This window comes from Hakea prostrata, chromosome 9, assembly GCF_041222555.1.
Source record: "Hakea prostrata isolate BN-2017 chromosome 9, UWA_Hpros_2, whole genome shotgun sequence".
In the NCBI taxonomy this organism is placed as follows: Eukaryota; Viridiplantae; Streptophyta; class Magnoliopsida; order Proteales; family Proteaceae; genus Hakea; species Hakea prostrata.
Window position 1 is genome coordinate 48875355 of NC_142608.1, and position 24036 is coordinate 48899390.

A 24036-nucleotide genomic window follows, 5' to 3' on the forward strand; every position below is an offset into this window, starting at 1 on the left:
AAATAGCATCCTCTTTGCACTGCTTGTTCCCTTTAACCGGAGAAAGGAAGAGCATAACGAGGCAGTGGGGGCTCCAGCAGACTTGAAGATCTAAATAGGCCCAGAAGCGATTTCGTATATCATCCCCGGGAGTCATCTTCAAGAACTCCTTGATTAGGGCTCTAACGTATCTGTAGGAACAGGGTGGCTGGATTGACTCCCCTCTACAGTCGACAAATAGAGGGGACCAAATCATTGACAAACTGCCAGAAATGAGGATACTCTGCGCTTCTCATTCGTCCAACGAGCTGAACACTAGCATCATTCTGAATACCTCACTGGGAAAGCAACTGTTCCCACTGCAACTGCTTCCCTCGGTATATCAAATGTTGCCCTATCATGTGAATTCAGGTAATATTACGAATCCCTTCATGAAGAGATTCGGGCAGAAAATGGGCAAGTACGTCGAAATACCCTAGCTTATTCGATGGAATCCCACAGATCTTTCTTTTTTTCGTTTATCTCCTTGGAATCTTTATTGATTGCATTAGTACCAACAAAATATGACTGAAATCATAATGTTCAACTAGATTTCTCAACTGCATTTTCCATATTCTATATAATGCGTTTACAAGTATGAAATTGTAGAAATACATTTTTGGTTTAATAAACCAAAGGAAAGGGGGGAAATGGCAGTGATGAGTGATGTATAACTAAGGGTAGTGCAGAGCTTGCCTGAAGTGTCTCAGCATCTGTTGTCATCAAGTTGGTTATTTTTCCAGAAGCAAACTTCTTGCGACTCTCATGTGTTAGTCGTAAGGTTTTACGGAAGACAGCAGCAACCTGAAAAATGAAATAAAATCGATACGCTGAGTGCTTTAGGGACTAACTTATAATGTAACATAAAGCAGAATCTGATCTCAGGACCCTTATAAACCAATCCTGATTAAAGAAATTATTGAATCAAGTGGAAAAACAAAAGAGAGCAGCAAACAAATTGAAATTTATTAACAAATAACAACCCTATGTCAAAAAAAAAATTCAGGAGACACCATGAGAAACCGTTGCAAATGTAGTATCATTATATAAAAAGGTAAGTTTACAAAAGCACATGTCAATAATGATCTTGGACTATCGAAAATATATTGGAACAACAGCTTGAAAAGTAAGGGCATGAGAATACTGAGGTATGAAATAGACAAATACACTTAAAAGAAATCAGCCAGTGAATTGTGGACCAAGCCTTGAGTTAATGGAGTTTCCTCTCTTAATTAAGGATAGTGGAAAAAGGCTAAAATCACCCATCAACACACAATGATGTGAAAAACTTTGCAAATCAATGTCTTGATAGAAGCACCACAGGTTCTACGCAAATGCTGATCAAAATATGAATCCCTTCCATTCATTGGTCCAACATCCTAAGTTCATCATAGTCCTTGCTTTAGAGCACAGAATGCACCTCTGATGGCAATGTATTCTAATAGGTCGTAACCCCAAACAGACCAGAAAAACCCAGAGAGAGAAAGGAGGGGGGAGTGGATGGGTTTTGGGTAAAACTAAAACTAAAAAAAATAAAAAATAAAATTCTTTCTTCAATGTTCCAACATTTATGTACAAAGCTGAATGTCAGGCCACACTTAACAATTAATAAAACATAAACGTAATTCATATGGGGCTTTGAGATGCATGAGAAGGAAAAATTTGCTGACATAAGGCTGCATAGAAAAACAGCCCACCCAGACTCTGCTTGTGCAGAAGCCTTTGGCACCAGGTTTGCCCTTTTATGAGTGGGAAAAACTAGAAAAAGAAAAAATGAGAATTCAACATGATATACAGGTAGGGGCCCAATGGAAATGTCATAAGAGCACCAACGATGCCATACAAGCATTTTTGCAGCAGAGCCTAGAGTGCTTCATAAAGTTGAGTGATATGATAGTAATCAAAGAAGTAGAGGAAGACCAATTATAACACTAAATGAAGTGAGAAAAGAATTGGCTCCCAGTGAACAGTGAGATGGATATTAAAAAGTATTATACCAGAAAACAAGATCCAAGTAGCAAATCCCTAAGGAAAGATTAATTGACTTTTTGTCAAATAGGCTGCAACTAAGCTGAGACAGGACTCTCAAATGCCACAGCCAACCAAACGTAAGCTCCAGAAAACAAAAAAATTAGAGTTGCAGTAAGCATTTTACCACAGTTGCCAAGGCATTGGCTAGGCACTGCCTTGACGTGCTCTTTCTTGTTCCAAGGGGACAAAATGGCCTGCTCAAACTTTGCTTGCTTCCCCCCCCCCCCCCCCAAAACCTGAAAATATACTTATATCCTATGCTTTGTGTATTATATGTTGGTTTCTCTAAAAAGAATTATACCAGAAAACAAGATCCAAGTAGCAAATCCCTAAGGAAAGGTTAATTGATTTTTTGTCAGATAGGCTGCAACTAAGCTGAGACAGGACTCTCAACCAAACACAAGCTCCAGAAAACCAAAAAAATAAGAGTTGCAGTGAGCATTTTACCACAGTTGCCAAGGCACTGCGTAGGCACAGCCTAGATGTACCCTTTCTTGTTCCAAGGGGACAAAATGGCCTGTTGAAACTTTGCTTGCTTTTTTTTCCCCCTTGAAAATATACTTATCTCCTATGCTTTCTGTATGATATGTTGGTTTTCTCATATGGGCCAATAGTAGCATAACTATATCATGGTGCAGGGACAAGTCTTTTAAATGTTAAACTTAAACATAATTATACAAAATTCTCGTTTATGTGTTACATGTAGACATTGATGCATGCCTAGGGCACCTAGGCAAGCACTTGTCGACTCAGCACCCCTTCAACAGCTTGGATCACATAATCTTCTAGACAACTATGTGTGTTACTTTAGACAAGGATGCCGTAAGTTCATAACACCACTTGGAAATTAAGATAAGGGTAAGAACTACACAATGAAGTAGGGTTTCAAGCTAGATGATAGTACCAGTGTTGCTCTCAGCCGGAAACCGACACGCATGACATTCTGGAAATACTGTGCTTCAAATAGCACCCCCAATGCCTGGATCAAATAAGATACTCAAGTTCACAAAAGCAATAAATAATTTGGCTTCTGACAATAAACAGTATAATTTGAAAGTTCAACCTATGGAAAAAATAAGTAAATAAAGTGAAGATTTACATAACAAAGTCTTACCACTCCAGCAAAAATTGAGAAGGCATAGATGTATCCAATCCAAGCTGGATCTCCATTTTGCATAGACTGTTGATAGTTGCATCATACAAAGACACAGATACAGGCAATTGAAGCCAGATTTTGTCAAACCAAAGAAAAAAATCATTTCAAACCAATAAATGTAGACCGTAATACATGAATTCAACTGGAACTCAGAGAGTCTGAGGCATCATAAATTACCCAGATCAAACAAATACATAATTACATTGCGATTCCCAGTTATATATATATAAGATTTGAGGTGTTTCAAACCTCCCACTTGAATGAGATAGTGATCAGACGACCTATCCCAAATCCTACCCTGGATTCTTGAAGGTTGTTCCAAGCTGAGCATATATAGGTGATGTTTATGCTCCAGGTTGAGGAGTGCATGTAATTAGCCATAGAAGGGGTATATTAATCATACCCCAGCTACTTCGTTTATGTGTCTTGATCTCTTATATTTACAAACTTTACATGAGAGTAAACTTATTGCATTTTTATTTTTCGTCTAGCTTATTGTCTATGATGGGCCACCGATGGTACCTTCCTGTCTTCTCCTATAAAGTTATGACTGAATAACGATATCTATCATCTCCTTGTATTGGTAGTCTTCTCTTCTCAACTTCTTGTCACATCTTATATTGATACAGGTTATAAGTTTATGATCCTGCTACAAAGCTCATTCTTGAAAGAAAAACAATACGATTTTAACTTCAAGATTCCAGAACCTCACCACACAGTTGTCCAAACCAGATAATTCCTCTTTAATACAATATAGTTAATGCAGAATAGTTGGAGCATATCCTTCTCACTTTATATGGACAAGTGAGGTAAACCTGGTTTGTGGACATTTCAAGCATCCCATACTTCACCATGACATTTACATTTCATAACCTTCAATCTTAACAGGGAAGTTTAAGAAAATAAGTTTTCTGAATAATTTCACAATTATTGGATTCCAACTCTACCAAACCATGGCAACCAATGAGATCCGTTGATGATAATAAAAATAATTAGAAGAAACATCCACTATTCAGCTAAAGCAAAACCTTCACTGCCCATTACATGGTTTACAAACCCCAGGTGACCTTGTCATACACTGGATGAAGGTGCACTCACAAACAATCTGTTTCCTTCTTACATCCCCAATTACTCAGAAGTTAGGATACTTAAATCAAGGACTGAATCAACATTCACAAACTCAACTAGGGGGGTAACCATTTGAGCACCTGTGAAATCTTTGACAAATGTTTACTCAAATGATTATGTAAACACCCCTACTTCAAAGCTACTAGCTTAAAATAAACAATAAATTAAACAAGAAAATTGCACGAGATAACTGACCTGTAAGAGGAGGTTCAAAACTAATGGCCCTACGAACTGTGAAAGATCATTGCCAACCTACAAATTGAAAAGAAAAGCAGGGTGAATACACTGAGAGAAATACCATCAGCATTTGGAATATGCCATATCTAACAGAACACTTTTCACATCACAAGGGTAAGAATACAATATAACCTGTAAACATTAAGAATCAGATATATACAGGTAGAACTCAGAAAACCATTATCACTTTTTATGCTTACTTCAACCTCTGGTTATTTTGGCACTTCATCGGCTTGGGACCTTCTTCGCTCCACTAGTAACACTATCCCTTGGCATCAGTTAATCTGGTTTAAAGGACATCTCCCAACCATGCCTTAATTTTGTGGCATTCCCTCAACCTTTGCATCCCAACCTATGTCTTTCTCTGTCATCATAAACAACTCCCTTCTCACTGCATCCCTTGTTGGAGCGATGCTGAAGACATTGACCACCTCACTTTGATTTGCCTTCTTACCCACTCAGTTTGGCTTCACTCACATCTAGCCCCACATTGGATGTCTTAGGAGTTCCACTCAAGAATAGTTGTGGATAATAAGATCCTTTGCAGGAAATATCTCTGACATCATACACAAGCTGGTTGTTGGTGCGTCGGTATCACACATTCAGATGGAGCGAAATCTTAGGAGATGAAACTCCAATTCTAGGACCGTGGTCTTCATTGCGAAAGCCATCTTTTTTATGTTCGCAAACATTCAGATGTTACCAACCCCATACTAAAGACATCTCAAGGAATAGACATATTGTATGGGAGTGGGGTTAGAATTTATCTATTTCATCTTCCTCTTAGGTCTTCGTTTCCCTTCTTGATAATGGATTTTTTCATTTAATTAAAAAATAAATAATAAAATAAAATGCAGGTTGTGACCAAAGTATGAAATTTCGCTTTCGCCAAACAGCGAAATGAAATGGCCTGCAAAATAAAGGCTTTCAATATCTTGGCAAAATAAATTTCGACCAAAACTCAATATAAGAGGCTCATTTGGTTGAAATTTCGCCCCATTTCGAGCGAAATTTTGACAGCCCGTTTTAGGTGACTTTGTGCTCCCAAGTGCGATTTCGTGATTTTGGAGTCAATATTTTTCACTTTCCGCGTGTTCTTGCATGGATCATGCCGACAAACACATGCACTAGGTGGATCCATCTTCATTTCAGTCAAGTCTTGGAGGTTTTCATCTTTGAGGTATACCATTCATCCCTTAGCCAGAATTTTTCAAGATTCATGTTAGTAAATTGTTGGATGGGCATGGAAATAACATATGTTGAACACCGTGAGCCAATCTATGAAACTCATGATGTTGAAATTTTTTTGCAAAGTGAATTGCTTTTTAATTTTGCAGTGTAAAAAAAAAATGTATTTTCCTACACATTAAATATAAAAAATCATATATGTATTGTATGGTGATGTACTAAATATATGTTGAACTCCATGGGCTGATCTACGGTCTCACGGAGTTGAAAAAATTTTCCACCTAATAAATAACTTTTTTAAGATTAGTAAAGTATTTATAGAATTATAAATAAGGGGGAAAAAAAGAAAAAAAAAGGTTATGAGCATTAAAGAAAAAAGGTTTTGAGCACTATAGAAAAATATGAAATGGCTCTCTATGTGTTTTTTAAGTGTTGTCGAAATGGTTCCATTGGGTAGAGGAAGAATTATTAGCTAGGTACGTAATTGTTTCTTTGTCTAGAAAAAATAATTTTGATGTTGTTCAATGACTTATGCAATCATTTTGTGGATGCAACAATGATCAAGTCTAGGAACACGAGGCCTTCAGAGTCACAAATGAAGAGGGAGGGTGGTTCACAGACTAATCAGGGCAGAGAGCAAGGATAGGTTGCTGCTCCGAGAGTGAGGAGTGACCTTGCATAGCAGTACATGTTAAGGCAAACACTTAGTGTGACTTCTGCAGGTGGAAGTTACTAGGAGGTGGCACCAATAATAAGGCACACCATCACCGGCAATTCAAAGGATGCTGCTGCGTGCAACAATGTTTCAATACGTAAAAGCAATCAATGAGCTAGAAAAGGGGGCAGGGAAGAAGAAGGCAGAGAAGCAGAGAGTGGCTAGAGCATTAGATGAGGCAGTGAGCAGGTCTTTTGTATACCTCGTTGGCTTTGATTTCGACAAGGAAGATGTTAATCCTGTCGATGTCCAGAGCGCTGGAGGTCAGGGAGTTGAGGCAAGCAATGGCATGAGGCAGGGCGTTGCTGCATCAAGAGCAGGAGAGGGCCAAATGGCAGTGCAGGAGCTAGTCCTTGTAGAGTTCAGGAATTGACCCATCTGGGTCAGGTGATGTATTTACATGTTTAGGAGGTCACAGCATCAAAAGGGTTCTCCTTCTTCCACATCAGATTTTCTATTGCGACAGAATCCGATATTAGACCAAGATCTAAATGTTTTCAAGAAGAAAGGGGCGAAGCAGCCCAAAATCTCAAGAGCATGGAAGAACATGAAGAGCAAAGTGAAGGAAGCAGTGGTTAAATGGATGCTCTTACATAACATTCTAGCCAACACAGCACAGGGGCCCTATTATCAGTCCATAATTGACACGATCACACAGGTAGGTCCTGATTACCATAGCCCCACCCCTCATGAGGTGATGAACAAGTATCTCACCCAACAAAAAGAGGAGCTAAAGGCTTACATTGCAAGGATGAGGCCCCTCTGGAAGAGATATAGGGTCACTATAATGTGCGATGAAGGATGGACCAGTCAGACTAAAAAGTCCATCATCAATTTTATGGTGCATTCTGATAGGAGGACCATCTTTTTGAGATATGTGGATGCATCCAGATAGGTGAGAGACCATAGGTACATCTATGGGCTCCTGCAAGAGGTGATGGAGGAGGTGGGGCAAAAGAATGTGGTGTAGATCGTGATAGCCAATGGCTCTAACTTTAAAAGGTCAGTGATGATGATGCAGTCTATCGATTACAATGTCTTTTGGACACCATGTGCAGCCTATCGTATCCACCTCATGTTAAAGGATAACATGATGATGCAGTCTATCGATTACAATGTCTTTTGGACACCATGTGCGGCCATCGTATCCACCTCATGTTAAAGGATATTGGGAAGATCAAGATTGTGGAGAGCATAGTGACAAGGGCTAGACAAGTCACAAATTTTACATACAATCACATGATGATGCAGTCTATTGATTACAATGTCTTTTGGACACCATGTGCGGCCTATCGTATCCACCTCATGTTAAAGGATATTGGGAAGATCAAGATTGTGGAGAGCATAGTGGAAAGGGCTAGACAAGTCACAAATTATATATACAATCACAGCTACGCTCCTCACATGACAAGGGAGGTTTGTGGGGGTGACATAGTGCGACCCAACGTCACAAGGTTTGTCACAAACCACATCGCCTTAAATAGTATTGAAGGCAAGAGAACGGGTTTGACATCCATGTTTGCATCTCAGGCTTGGCTTAATTGCAGAGGTTCCAGCACCCCAGGCAAGAGCACAACACAAACTATAGTATCATCAAATGACTTCTGGAAACAGGTGGGGATAGTATTGAAAATGATGGACCCTATTACAATGGTCCAACATTTGGTGGACGCCTCAAAGTAGGGGCCCACTATCCCCATCTATACGTAGCCATTGAGGCCATTGGGAGGCCGTACATGAGGAAAATCCAAAAGGCTAGAGGGACTTCCTGAACATCATGGAGGATCGATGAATTGCATATATTATACATCCAGTGCATAAGGCTTGTAAGTAAATATGCAACTTGTCGGTAATTCGTTCATTTGATGTTAATGAAAACCTTATACCTAATTGTGAGTGCAGCCAACTATCTTAACCCCAAATACCAATACAACAACCGTTCAGGGTTAAAGACATAGCTTATTAAGGTGGTGATAGCCGTGGTTGCGAAGTTGGAGCCAAACTCGACACTTCAATCCCTATTTAACAATGAGGTGAGATAGTACGGACTTAAGACTTGTATTGGAATTTCAAAACAATTTAGCTAACCATTACTACAAATGATTGTAGATAACAGTTTTTAGGGATGGATTTGGGACCTGTGGAGTAAAGCCTATATTGAGGGGATGGGATAAGTGATCCAGGTTAAATCAATAACTCATATATAATTATTACATTTTACAAATTAGTAGATTATCCATCAAGTAATATGTTAGGACCCCTTCTCACTAGCCTAACTTATCTCCCTACCAAACTCCTCAACAGCAGCAAAGATTACTCAGATTGATAAATAAAGAACATGAACAGATGAGGAAGTTGAATATCATTGCATATATATTAAGACGACAATCCAACTTGAATCACTACAACAGACTCTATTCATCTGCTAACTAATTCTTGGAATGATAAAACAGAAATAAGTAAAGCTGCAACTAACACCAGAAGGTTATACCCTTCTCCTGAGAGGCTCCCTCTCCCGCAAGATCACTTGCCTTTCTCTTCCTCCTCCCCTTTACTATTCGGCTCTTTCCCTTATATTATTCTCCCATCCCCTGGTACTCTAACAAACTTGATTCTCTTATCCACTGTCCTGCTGCCATCTGGCCTACAGTTCTGTCTTTTAGTGCATAATAAAAATGGTGGTATTTGCCCACTCTTGGGTTGCCACTTGGCCTTCCTCTACACCTGCTGCTGGTGTAGCTACCACATCTCCCCTGTTTCACCTATGTTCTGCCCTGTTCCAGTCAATGTTTCTGCTGTTCTTCTCTGTTTCTTCTTTCGTTGATACACTTGTGTAATCAGGGGCGTATCATAATAACTAATAACTTAATGCTTTTGTCATAATGTAGTTGAGTGGTGCATTCTCAATGGCGAGAGTGCATAGCACCTCAGGAGCACAACAAATCAAGGTCCTCTCGCAAACTTGCTTCGCCTTTGGATTCGAAAGGAACTGAAGCACCTTTTCCTTGGTAACTCAAAGAGGCAGAACAAGATTGGGATCCCATCACCTAAATGACCTTGTATTTGTCCACTATAACATGAGATTGAAGATGCAGCATGTACAAACCAGCTGGAGGGTGACAAGAATCAAGAGACCATCGATCTTGCAAACATTTTCCAGTTGGACTCAGATGATGAAGACCGCCTCGTATTGGGTGAGGGATAGGGATCAGGGGGTCTTGGACCAGCCCGGAATAAGGCCTGATCCCCATATTGTTCAACAAGCGGGCAATGATGTCAATGAGTTCATGGCTACAAGGATCAGGTACATGCACAAGAGGCAGCATTGTGGACGAGGTTTGGAAGATGGCCCCGCAAGACAATGAGGTTGTGCCTTCCACATACATACAGGATCTAGATGAGACCAAAGCTCCTAGGCAAATTGAAGACAGGGATGACAATGGTGGTGGCAATGATCCTTAAGGTGGTGATGATGATGATGCAAATGGGGGTCATGGTGGAGGACTTCCAAAGCGTATGGCGGTTCCATTATCGAAGACACGGTGAAACCCCATCAGATTTACCGAGGAGACACAATTCACCCATGCCACCTAGGATGAGCACCATGGTGGCATATCTCATCATAGGACTAGGGACTCAACCTAAGAACAAATATTGATCGAAACTAAAGTTTCAACCTAGGGAAAATGCAAGATTTTCAGGTTTCGACCGAAGGAAAATGCGAGATTTTCAGGTTTCAACCGAAATTTCGGTCAAAACCAATTACTTCTTTTTTAAATTTCAACCCTACATTTCGGACCTTACATGACCTCCATTTCATTTAACTTGCCTTCTACCTATTTAAAGCATAATAAACACAATTACTTCTTTTTTAAATTTCAACCCTACATTTCGGACCTTACATGACCTCCATTTCATTTAACTTGCCTTCTACCTATTTAAAGCATAATAAACACAATGGAACTAGTATTTTGCCAAAAAAAAAACCACTGAAAATTTATCACTCAAGTATACTAACAAATGACTGGTTCAGACAAGTACAAACTGTATTGCATATATGCATGGAATCATCAACATAACATAAATTGTTTGATAAAATGGTTACATATACCACAAGTTAACAAAATAAAATGACCAACTAGATCAAGTGATGATGTCTCACATATATTAAGTTGAAGCCCATATATCATATATACAAATGTATTTTTTCAAAATACATAATCTAAAAAATAGTTATTAAAATTAGAAAATAAAAAAAAAGGTAGCAAATAATAAAAAAATAAGTTTAACAACACACAATCATAGATCATAGTCTTAGACAAAACATATATTAATTTCAAGGCAATACAAGATAATTTAAGGCATTAACAAAATAAAAATAAAAAAATGGGAAGCTTGGAACTATTGGGTATGGCTCATGCTTCACATTCTATTGCTATCAAAGTTACCTTTGTAGCTGTGTGGCTTAAAAGGTTTTTAGAGGCAAAAGATGAGCAAAATAGATGTTTGAAGGCAAAGGAGTCGTGGAAATTAGGTGAAAATGGGATAGAAATCAACAAAAATCTAAGAAAAACAAGTTGGATATCGAAACTTGCGAAATTTCGGTCGCAACTGCGAAAATGGTCAAAATATGCGAAATTTTGGTAGAAACATATGATTTTGACGAAATATCAGAAGTTTCATTTCGATTGCATTTTGGTCAAAATTTCGACCATTTCAATCAAAATTTAGTCCATGGACTCAACAAATGAGGGTTACTCCAGAGGGCCCCATGGCCAATTCCACACTTCCACCCACCAAGCCAAACAGAAGCTAACGTGGCTAGCTTGGCAAACTCAATGAAATTGATGAGCTTGGATGGCAGGGTGAGTGTGGGGTCTGCACCATATGGGGCTTATGGGCCCAACTACAGATATGGGTATGGGAGAGTGTATGGTGGAGCATATGGTGGATCATCTACTGGTTCAAGTGCATATGGTGGCTCATCTATTGATTCAAGTGGTATGTCTATATGTAGAGTCCATATTTGGGGATGGATCAAGCAGATCATTTGTGGAGTCCATCTTTGGGTATCCATCAGGGCCACCACTAGTATCAGTACCAGTACTAATTATGATACAAGTTGTTATACCAGAGAAAGATTCAGATGATGAATATCTAGTTCTAAGCACTGGCTATATGAATCATTTCCCTTATGACACTTTGCCTAAGATGGGATGGCTATTTTATGTGGATGATGCTACTTACATAAGGGCAGAAGCTGACTTCTTCGATAACTATAGGCATATCAGTCATGGGCGGAGTATGTCCACCATTCACAGAGCTCCCTAGGTCAGGGGATGGATCCAGCCCACCACAACAGCCATTATAAGATTAGAGTAGGTCTGATGTGTATTGTCATTTGTAATTCATTCATCTACCGTTATGTCATACACTTTTACTATTTTAACTGTGTACTATTGACTATTAAGTTCTAGGCCACACTTATACTTGTATATTGAATTTTAGCTCTTTCTTTCTTTCTTTCTTTCTTTTTTTTTTTTTTTGCAATTTAATGAAAATCTTAGTGTTCTCTTCAATCTCTTACATAATATCCATATTTACATTTGCTAAAATTCATGTTCCAGAATTCCAGTTTTGCCCGCATACAACCGAACATATGCTGATCAAGAACACCACTTAGGGTTAGGTTTTTTTTTTTGTTTTTTTCTTTGGGAGGTGGGGGAAGTCCCATTGCATTTATTGGCCTCTAATTAGGCTAAACAATGAAACCAAACCGGGGGGCAGGGGGAAGTCCCATTGTATCTATTGGCCTCTAATTAGGCTGAACATTGAAAACCAATCCAAAATAACCCAAAAAAACACCCAACAAGTAGATTATCACAAATTCTTCAAAAACATGATTTGGTCTAGAAAGGAGAATTTCTGGGTTTAACATGACCAAAATGGTACCATCTAATATTCAATATATAGACCAATGAAATCACTGAGCAGATCTATTCACTATTCAGAAGCAAGTCAGACCATCCTGCTCTTATGCCACACGTACAGCAATTTTACTGCCATCCTTATCACCAACCTAACAAAGAATATAACATCTTGAGCATCGAGAAATCTTTTGGTTTAGATAAATATTGAAACAAAACAAGGGTGGAACTAGGTGAGTAGGTGTTACCAAGATTCACATTTACAGAGAAACTACAAAGATGCTTTAGTTTCGGTATCACTTCGGTCAACCTCACATAAAATGCATTGTTTCAATCAATATTTAACAGTTCCATAGAAATTTTAATCATGTTGAAATTTTGAATAAGTTTTGCTAGTTTTGATCATTTCAATTCTGAAGAGGGAAACTTCCTAGAAAACCAATGATTGTGATTTTTTTCCAAATCACTCGCATATCTTTGTATTGAACCATGTATAGCATATGAGTAATTCTTTAAGAAGGTCAAAAATAGAGTTTCCTGGGGTTTAGGACCTAATTTTGTCATTTGGGCCTCAAAACAAGCAGCTGAAACTCATGAGGTTTTGGTTAGTTTTGTAATATGACTAACATTTTGATATCGAGCTAGGTCCAAACCAAAACTCCTACTTTGCACTTAAGAAAGTATAGGAAGCTAAAAAGTCCAAATGACAACAGAGGACACCAACAAGAGAAGACATCTGTGGGACGTATTTTTCCAACTCAATGGGATATAACAGATCAGACTAATATGTAAAGGTAGCATCAGGTTTACATGTCCATTACCTTGAAGAATCCTCCCAACCAGAACCTACAGAAAAGCAGTAAGAGAAAGTGAATTTATGTGCAAGATGCAAGTATTATCATGTACCGCAAAAAAATGATTACAGAAGAAGCTTATGGAAGTTCAACATGAAATCGCATGGATGAAGAAAGAAGGGATAATTACTATTGGCCCCCTTTACTTTGATTTTATTACTACTATATCCCCTGTACTTTTCAAAATTACTAATCCAGCCTTCAACTTTGTCTATAATTACTATTGCCCCCCTACCGTTAAGTTCTGTTAGTTTACTAATGATGTGCATCTTTATATTTTCTCAAAAACCCCCAAAATACTCTTATAATTATCTCTTTACTTATTTACCCTTTTGTCAAGTTACAGTAGTACCCTTAATTAACTGTGGACAAAAAAATAATTATAATCCGTTTTATTCTAAAAAAAAAAAAAGACCACCAAATAAATAAAGAATGATTGAAAAAAACTCAAATAGAAATCGAAGAGCAAGGAAAATCGAATTCAATTCAAATTGGAAACTGAATATCACCTAATATTTTCAAAATAAATGAAGTTTAGTGAAGGTGGGAAACCAAATTGGATTTTGATTTTGCTCATTTCTTTAATTCAAAATAAATGAAGTTTAGTGAAGGTGGGAAACCAAATCGGATTTGGATTTTGCCCATTTCATTAATTCAAAATAAATGAAGTTGAGGGTAAAATTGACATTTAATCTGGTTTTTATAAATGGGGTAGCATTGTCTTTTGATTTCTTAGCTTTAATGAAGGGCAAATTAGACATTACATATTCAAACTTAACGGCTACTTAACACCGTTATAAGGAAGTGGGGCAACAGTAATTTCGTAAAGAACAGGGTTTTATTAGTAATAAAATCAAACTACAGGGGGGCAACAATAATTATCCCAAGAAAGAAAAAAAAATGCTGGACATTGTAAGCAAAATAACTACTGATACTCACCTTCCCCCAAGACTACGATGTAATGCTCTCAATAGCCATGGTTTGGGCTTTTGTGATTCCTCAAGCCAGCATCTCTGGAAGCTACACAACAAATGCTTAAAAAGCATTATAAATGTGACAGGGCCTTGGTGAAATTGGACTCAATTATGGACTGATTTTAAGTAAAGCAACAGACTGCATACCTGCTATACAATGTCTCTGTCCTATCCCATGTATCAAGTTTCCACACATCCTTCTCAGTGATAGGTCTTTTATAGCCTTGTTGCATTAGGGGTGTCATCCAGCCAAAATACACCCCTTCCGGAGAGACAAAGCAACAAATCACAATTAGGTAGAGCAATAAAATCATACTCATTCTATGAAATGGTAAGGGGCAAAAAAAATGGATCAGGCCAAATTCATAATTGCATCAATGTCTATCAAACTGAACTAACAGCTCAAATTTTATCTGTTAATATTTAAATCAACCGTTATAAGTATGTAAATGACCACAAAGGAATTACAGGATTGATTACCAATGATCCACCAGTCACAGACAATGTTCGAGTCTGTAAATTGCTTGGTAGATTCATGAAGTTGTAGCTCAAAACATCCAGGAAGTACATGATATTAGCTGTGTGGTAGATTTTCAATTTGTAGTTTGTAACAATAATCAATTTACATAGAACTGATACTAGAGAAAATTAGAGCTGCTGCTGCACCAGTTCACAGACTCTGATTTTTTAGTAGCGGAGTGAATAATGATGTACTAATATTTTGTAAAAAACTATTTACACCCTAGACAAATTCTTCTTTCTCTTTTTTCTTTTTTTAATTTAAATAAACCTCATATTAGAACTTCATTCCATAAACAAAATTTCTTGGCTGTAAGTACTGAACAGTGTCCAAAGGTAGGACAGCACCAGGAACCTCCTTTTGAGGACATACATAAACGTTATTACAACCAAGCCCTAATATCCACTTAGTCCTTTATTTCCCTCCCTCTTGTTTGAATTCTATAGAATTACCCCTCTAATTATCACCTCTTCATTTAAGTTCGTACTTGCTTTTGTTAATCTTTGAATTATGCTATTTACAATATTGCTACTCTCTTTATTGTCTGAGCGCCCATTATGAAAGTGACTGCAATTGTTTTTTCAATACTTGGAATTAAGGTGTTGAGTGGGTCCATACGTGATCCAAGCTGGGTTTTGGAACTATGGATTGCATTATTTGGTATAGTTATTTGTATGCTCCCATGGGTATAGCTGTGATTTACCTAAATTCCCTTGGGCTTATATAGTTGCCATATTATTACTTTGGTTGGCCCTTGATCGCATCAATTTGGGATTTTTAACCCTTTTATGATTGGTACGTCATGGAAATTGTTTGCTACTATGAAGGGAGGTTGGAGATTTTCTTTTCTTTTTTCCTTTTTAATAAATTAGAGATAGCCACCATAAAGGTCATGCTTGGTGCATAGGTAAAAAGCTCACGTGCTAAATGCTGTCATGTGTTCAAGTCCTGGAATCAGGGGTCAAACCATTCAAGTCCCCAGACCCTGCTAAATGCGGAAGCCTTGCGTGCTGGCTACAGCCCTTTCTTTATTATTTGCAACTGCTATGGATTATGAGATTTATGGTGATATGCAACCTTTGGGACGCTAACTATTGTTGCCATATATAATGGTGGAATATTGTTCTCTCCATCCAATGAATTATTTGTCCATGTACAATGCTGCACGTAAAGAGGAGATTGGAGTCATTATATATACAATTGGAAATTTTTATTTGCCAAGTCATCAGCTGGAGATTACTATTTAGTATCTTTGTGTCCTCAGTGACAAGTTTATTTGTGAATTTGGTATTCAGCAACAATGCATATTTATTTGGTCTAGAACAACCTGATGTTGTCTAGTTCCGGAAACCTAAGGCTGAGTTATTTAGCCCCCCTAAAATTGAGCCCAAAAGCCAGACCCAAAAAAGGGCACTTTCCAAACCCCCTTTTGGGCCTCAATATGGGTCTTTACAGAATCCCTTAGATCCAAGGCTCAAGGATTTACTTCCAATTTTCTGTTTGAGTCAGTAGTTCAAGAGTTAAGAGTCATTTTAAAATTATGTTGAGGTACTTAATTGTGAATAAGATTCCTTATCTAAAAGGGGATCTTATTATGTTGACGTACTTAATTGTGGATAAGATTCCTTATCTAGAAGGGGATCTAATCTTTTAGAATTTGTTTATTTCTGAAATAAGTTGTTTGAGTCCTATTTTAGTAAGTGCTTAAGTAGTAAGGTTGTTGGAATTCCTACAAGATAGGAATCCCAAGTTGAGTCAAAGTGTCTTGTATTAGGCTATAAATAGCCTCCTTAATTCTGAATAAAGCAGTTTTGGATTATTGAGTTAAACAGAGGCTTGGGCTGTGGGAAGGAAACCCTTACGGCCTGGGCTGGAAAGTAATTCTCCAGCAATTCAACAATTCTAGCAGCAGTTCATCTTCTTTAAGGCAGTTTGAGCGAGGTCTTCAATTCCCAAGTAAGCACAGAGCTTCCCACCCTACCTCTTCTCTTGCACAAACCCTAGAGTCCCCTTCCCCCACAACGTAGCATCCCCAACCCCCCTCTCTTCATGTTTGACCTAGAAACCCATCCCCACCCCATCGCAAATCATCTCAGCCCCCGCCCCTTTAGTTCTCTGCAACTCCAGCCCCTCCACTAGCCACCGTGACCTTCCCCCCACTCCCCTTCTTCCCTAGGGCTTCCAAATCCTAACCACATTAGGATTGCCCTCTCCCCTTGCTCCGTTTCAACCCATTCTCCCCTCATTAGAATCGCAAAAGCCCCTAGGGTGTCATCCTTACTGTTATTTTCTTCCAAACAGCCCTGCACTTCCATGAATTCAGCAGAATTTTTAAGTTTCCAGAAATCAGATTTTGTTAAAGTCTAATCAACTGGACCCAATCTAGTTGAAAGGACAGCAACATAAGTCAGTTCTATACAGCAGAATCAACAGGGAGAGCCCTCTTTCACCCTCGCCGAATCCATCCAAACCCTAGTTTTGTGCTGGTTCCTATCTAGAACATCCTGAAGATCTAACCCAGACACGGGGTTACATTAAAACCCGAAGCCGAGATTCAAAACCCTGTCTCAACTCTCAATTATGTGCTCATCCAGGTCGAGACAACCAAGATAGTACAGTTTTTTTTTTTTTCCTACCTTTTTTTTCATTTTGATGCTACAATGGGCGGATGGTCATAGTTGGCCCATAACTTTTAAGGGAAGGTTGTTTTAGTCATTAGAAACATATTAAATTTTCAAATGCTAAAGAATACACTCAAATTCCCATTTCTTTTTTTTCTTTTTTTTGGGTTTTGGATATGCATCCTTGGCTGGCAATAAAGATTGAACCTGCATCCAATATTACCTATTCTACACAATGTTTGCTATGACATAATTGGCTAGCAAAACAAGTAAAACACACAAGAATTGAGGGAACGAATAATATTGAATCATTATTTAAGAAATAGTTGGAGGCTTAAAGTAGAAACCACAAAGTACAGTGAACCATGCTTAGTACCATAGCTGTCAAGGTGTCGCCTACGCATCTCCTCGGTGTCTGGGCTCCTTCGGAGCGCCTCAAATTGGCATCGCCTTATTTTTAGGCAATAAGGCATCCGCTTTTTCTTTTTCTTTTTTAAATCACGAGAAAGATGCCTAATCGAAGGCATATATTGAAATACTTATTAGATTCCGATTGTAAAGTATCTATTGTTTGAACCTATATGCATATGTATAATGACGCTACATGTGATCAAATGTTAAAATAAAAATAAAAACAAACAAAATTAAAAGAGAATAAGTTCTTGACTCAAGTCTCACACTCTCACTCTAATTCCTAATCTCTTTCTCTCTTCCTCTCTTCTTCTCTTCCATTCCCGCGACGACATTCCGGCAAGCAGTGGCCAGCGACAAGCAACTTTTTCTCTTCCTTTCTTCTCGCGACTTTTTATTTAGGACCTATTATGTGTGGTTTGTAGTATGTTGGATGACTTGAGGTAGTATGATATTAGTTTTTTTATTATATAAGATATGATAGATTTAGAGTGAATGAAGATGTACACTAAAAATTTCACTTAAAACGCCTCAACCGCCTCAAAAGCGCCTCGGAGTGCGCCTCGTCGACTCATCGCCTCAATTAGCCTAAACCGCCTTGCATCGCCTCTTCGCCGTGACAACTATGGTTAGTACATAGACACCCAAGTATAGTGAGGAACACATATGCCATAGACATGATATTCTTTCATGTCCCAACAACAATATTATGAGTCTGTGTCAATCTAGTTATATGAATTATGACGTGCCAGATCAAATTCACTTAAGGCATGATGGAGTAGACATGCACCATCTTCTATACAGCAACAACAATAACAAGCCTTGTCTCAACTAAATGGGGTCGGCTACATGGCTTTTTGCCTTCCAATCAGCTCTGTTTAAGGACATACTAGATATAAGGCCTAAGGTATGCATATTCTTTCTCAGCACTTCTCTTAAGGTCATCTTAGGTCCACCCCTAGCTCTTCTAATATTCCTTCAATCTGGATTAAAACACTTCTCCTTACAAGGGCATTCTTGCGCCACTTATCACTACACCTGGCCATAGTGTAGCGTGTAGCTTCATTTGCCAAGGAACGCCCTAGTATAGCATTCATATAAGGTCCAATCCATGTAAAAGGTTTGGCTGGATTTTCTCCAGTGCCGGCTTCTATCTGCATGACATATTAATGCCACAACATAGTGTTCAAGCAGGTAGAGATGTTGAGATCTTTGAGACACCACTGAAATTTCATAAACTCAACCAAAACCATGTAAGTTTGACATCTTGTATGCAGTTTTGTCTTGGTCAACAGAAGATCTCCAAGATCTTGACAAGTTTCTGAACCATGCCTCATGTTGTATGGTTTAGCAAACTAATTTTGTCTGCTCCCCTGCAACCTGATGCTACTACTACATGTTAATTAGTAGAATTTTTGTTGTAGAACTCTCGAGCTTAGGAGAGTGTTACACTTTTATCTGTTTCTGATTGAAAAGATAAGGTCTAATGAAGTACCCACTGGTTGCTGCACTTTCATCTTTCTTACTACCTATCACTTGTCACACCATGTAGCAGTTGAATGCTGCACTTTCATCATTGTTTGAGCAGATTACTATTTACAACGTGCCTTCATTTGAAAAAGCATATGGTGTAGCAGTTTGGTTATGCAGGTTTATCTTTTTTTAGATATGGCTACCTTTTAGAGGTCTTCTTTGGGAAGGGCTTTTGATATAACTGTTGCTGCTACGATTTGTACGTTGCAGCCTGCTTATTTTGCTATTTAACACTTGGATTTGCTCAACGTGAAGCTTAATATGTACTCAATCTACTGAAAATGACGGTGTGCTTGAGCTGATATTGCTACCTGAGAAACTCCCTCCATTCTTATTGGCATCTACAACTGCTATTCAGAAATGGTGTTGTGTTTAATTTCCATTCTTGAAGCCATAAATTCTCTTAATATATGTATACTCCAGTTTGATGGGGAGTGTAAAAGAATGTATCTACGTTCGAGGTCAGTGAACAGACAACTAAATCTTAATGACTTTGACATTCGAAATGCAGAATTAAGCAACAAATACTTACTGGAAAAGAAATTGGCATGCCTCTCAGGACAAATCTTCTCTTCTCCAGCAAGCTCTTCATACTCAGTGTCATCAACAGTCTCAGTCTGGATAGGGGTATAACCCGGGTAGGGCTCCAAACCAGGAATATAAAACAGCAAAAGGATCCCAAACATAACCTGCATACAAAGAATGAGCACGATATAATTGGATACCTATTGTTTTTCATTATAAAATTACAGATAAAACTCGATGCTGAAAAAAACCAAAGAAACAGGTGCATTTTGGTTGACTGGTGAACTTTGTGTCAGCCAACTCTTCTTAAACGTTTCATAAGAATTACCTCTATGTGAGTCTAAGCACTTGACATTTAAGATACAAGCTCTAAAGACCAATAACAAATATGAATATGAAAATGTAACAGATCATGACATATAGACAGCAGACGGAGGATCCAAAAAATTCAAACGATCAAAAGAATAAAAAGCAAACCTGGCATAAAACCTCACTGCAGTATAGGTACAGCACAGATCTGCATCAAAAGAAAAAATATATATAAGCACATATGGATCCCTATATCTTCATATTGTTAAGCACTGACACTAATCAGGTCTTTCTCAAAATGTCCTAGGTGTAAATTCAGCATGGATATTTCAAATGTTTGCTCAATGAAATATCCAACATGCTAAAGAAGACAACCCATGATTTCAACTTGAATATAATACTTAAGCAAGAAAAGAAAGAAAATCAGTAAACTATGGAAAAAGATAACAAAGGAAAATCATACAATGAAAATGTAAAGAAAGAAAATCAGTAAACTATGGAAAAAGATAACAAAGGAAAATAAAAGCTAATGTATTCAAATGAATTACAGAAGACTACTGGAACAAAGCAATGGCTTTAAAGTGGAGATAGTTATCTTCAGTAAGTAAGTGAAAGAATCAAACAGGGAAACTGATGACTCACCTCGAAAAGTATTCCTGGATTGACAGGAAAAGTCTAAGCATAACAACCTCCCCTACCAAAACATAAATGACTCCAAATCGAATATACCACCGAAACTCACAGATGTAAGTTTTAGTTTCTACAACAATCATGACCAACATGGAGCACCAAGCAAGAGCCTCGATGACAAGAGACACTATCTGTAGCAGAAAAGAAAGGGATCATGTTAGTAAAAATAAAATTTGTTACACCCACAAAATGAATTTAAAATTTGCAGGCCCAATTCAGCTCTCATATGCTGAACAAGATCCATAAGGTCGTCTTATGTGGGTATCTATAACTGACACAACAATGCACCTACTAAACAAAGAAACCTAAGCATTACAGTGGTTTAAATTTTACATAAAAGAATAGAGGATTTCTTTTTTTCTGGATGCAAGTAGAAGAAATAAGAAGACTAGAGGACTTCTTTCTTTTATAGATGCAAGTGGTAGAAGTTCTTGAAATAATAGAATCTATTTACTCAAAAAACATTATGTGATGTCTGACATACACCTTTAACATACTAAGAAACCATTCAAAATTGTAAATAACTTTTTGGACTGCTAAACAGATCAAAAACATGATTATCCTACCTGAGAAAAGAAGCTTGGTCATCAAATATAAAAAGAGTAAAATTTACCAGGTTGAATAAAAACTTCTTGAGTTATGTTTTCAAAGTTGCACGTAAAGCGTGAAGCAAAGTGGAACTCAGAACACTAACAACATAACAGATACAAAGAAATAGAATTATACCCACCTCAAAGGGAGCAAGGCTGGTCTGTCCATCAATATTCAGAACTGAAATACCCATGACCAACCTGTACAAAGGCTGTGCAGTACAATAAGCAATCAACAAGCCCAAGAAACAATTGTAGTACTTTGACTTCAAGCGGAACCTCTTAACCGTATAATCCTTCTTGATCCGCCATATCCGATAAATGCATAAACCCAAAAGTATCAAATGAGAGATACAGATCACCATACTATCAATTCCACAAGGCGTGTACGCCCCAAATGCATTCTCCACCATAGTTGCCCAGACCCCATTTTCAACAGGCCGGCAATACCAAAGCAGAGGCTTAAAACCCATGGTAAAACCTTTTATTCTACAGCTGTTCTTCTGCTAAACACACATTCTATGGACCCTTCTCCTTTCCTTTTCTCCTCTCCCTACAACTATTGAGTTTGGCTGTTCGACAACTAAAGCTTTCAGTGAGCAACTGTTTTGATTCCAAAAAGAACCAATTCCTACAAAAAGCAAAAGAACAAATATTTCAAAACCCAATGAATAAATCCTTCGTTAAATCTTCCTCAAGCCAAATTTAATCAAACAATGTATAAAATCACAATCCAGTTCCAAGATCATCTGCAAATTTGGCTCAGAAATGGGCTTAAATCAGTTCTAAAGCATCTCAAGGAAGAAGGAAAAAAATTAAGCACGGTTTTCTTAAGAATCAACAACAAGAATACATCAAAAGCAATACAAGAGTACCCAGATGACCGAATTTTCTCCTCCCTGTCTGTCAAATTGTGTGAGCGCAAACAGATAAGACTAATATAGAGGAACAGGAAAAAAACTACGAAGGCAGAAGGGCTTACAAATTGAAAAAGAAGCTCCGGTTGCAAGCCTTCAACTTGGCAGTACGACTCAATGACGAATGCACATCGCTGGTCTTAGGAAGAAAAATAGTAAAAACCCAAACCAGAAGAGAGTTTCTGAGAAAGACAATTTTATTTAGAGCTTTGATTAAATAATTACCAACTAGAGATCAAATCCTACTATTCCAGGTCTTCGTGGAAACGTGAAAAAACCGACAAAACACAACCAAGAGGCGTCATCTCTTACGACATATCCATTAAAGGAGTTACTCCTAATTTGAAGGCTGTTAATGGAACGAATTCTTGTTTAACTGTGGTTGGCAGTGACTGGCAAGTAGGTTGGATAAATTATTCAGGAAGATTCGTCGAATCTATATGATCATTTTTTAAAGGAATTAAAGATGATCATTTCTTTATATAAAAATTAAAATTACTATATTTCCTTCTGGGTTGAAAAATGAAAAATGTTTTGAGAAGAAACAAAACAAGAACACAAAAACAAGACTCAGCTCTTGTAAATAGCCACCTTTCGCCTTTTAGGCCGGCGGGAATCAGTCAGCAGTGTGGTTGCAAACCCCTGCAGCTCTTTTGTACGTTAAAAAGTCTCTCTCTCTGTAGGTCACACAGATGGGCCGACATCAATTATTTGGATCGAGTGGACCCGGTTCGATTTTGGGTCAATGCTAATTCATACGTCAATCGCTCTCCGGTTTCCATTTTCTACTTTGTTTTCAATCTTTTTTTTTTTTTTTTTGTAAATACTTTGCTTTCAATCACGTTTTGAAACCTTTTAGGTTTCGTTTTTCAATTGTCCAACCATGTTACATGTTATTCAATAAATGCAACAAACATTTCTTTTTTAGGGTAAAAAGGCACTTTTTATTCATAGCGAATGCAAATGTTATATATGTCATCAGTGAGTTTAACCTATAATTTTTTTTTTTTTTTTTTTGGTTGCCAACTCCGGTTTCCAAGTCTTTGCCCCGACTAATCCGGTGTTCGACCCGGGTCGCACACCTAGCTGTGGTGGGTGAGTCTCCCAGCGAGAATTTTTGCATCCACAAGGTTTCTATACCGGAACCTTGCTTAACCTATAATTTATTTACTAAAAGGTGTTGGTCTTATCAATTAAACAAATCTATGTGACTAATAAGACAATATCTCAATAAACTTGTGTTTCCAATGGATTATTTTCATTTACTAATTTAAGTGAATGTTCTATTGAATTTCAATTACACGCATAAATCTCTGCATGTTTTTAGTGTAAAAAGGTGTTTTTTTGGAAAAAAACGATAGCTTGTATTCAAGACAAAACCGCCCTGTGAATGTTCTAATGAATTTCAATTACACGCATTGCATTTTTATTTTTTTTGGAAAAATGACTTGTATTAAGACAAAAAAGTAAAATTAATTACACACGCATTGCATACTAGTTAGGTTTGTTCCGCACCTATTACGTTAAACCATCTCACACTATTAGATTAGACCAATATCTGCTGAGGTTTCTTGATTTGCCCAAAATATCATTATATTAAACGTCATCGTGCTAGGGGAAATTTTTACTTTTCGAAACAAATAAAGATGGAACATTCCACCAACACCTATTAAAACTAAACATCTTTGCTCC

At 37.8% G+C, this 24036-nt stretch overlaps 1 protein-coding gene across 1 annotated transcript in view; it reads right to left on the minus strand.

Annotated features, from left to right (window-relative positions):
* ABCC2 (multidrug resistance-associated protein 2) overlaps positions 1-22939 on the minus strand; it is a 46563-nt gene extending 23624 nt beyond the window's left edge. Inside the window, exons 1-12 of the mRNA XM_089167646.1 lie at positions 22410-22939; positions 21568-22058; positions 20790-20968; positions 20316-20355; positions 19846-20002; positions 14376-14490; positions 14194-14274; positions 13222-13246; positions 4529-4585; positions 3164-3229; positions 2954-3028; positions 715-822 (exon numbers count right to left, since the gene is read on the minus strand). Coding sequence (XP_089023772.1) covers positions 715-822; positions 2954-3028; positions 3164-3229; positions 4529-4585; positions 13222-13246; positions 14194-14274; positions 14376-14490; positions 19846-20002; positions 20316-20355; positions 20790-20968; positions 21568-21900 — 1236 coding nt within the window. The 5' untranslated portion in view covers positions 21901-22058; positions 22410-22939. The remainder of the gene's footprint in view (positions 1-714; positions 823-2953; positions 3029-3163; positions 3230-4528; positions 4586-13221; positions 13247-14193; positions 14275-14375; positions 14491-19845; positions 20003-20315; positions 20356-20789; positions 20969-21567; positions 22059-22409) is intronic.
* Between the last annotated feature and the right edge of the window lie 1097 nt (positions 22940-24036).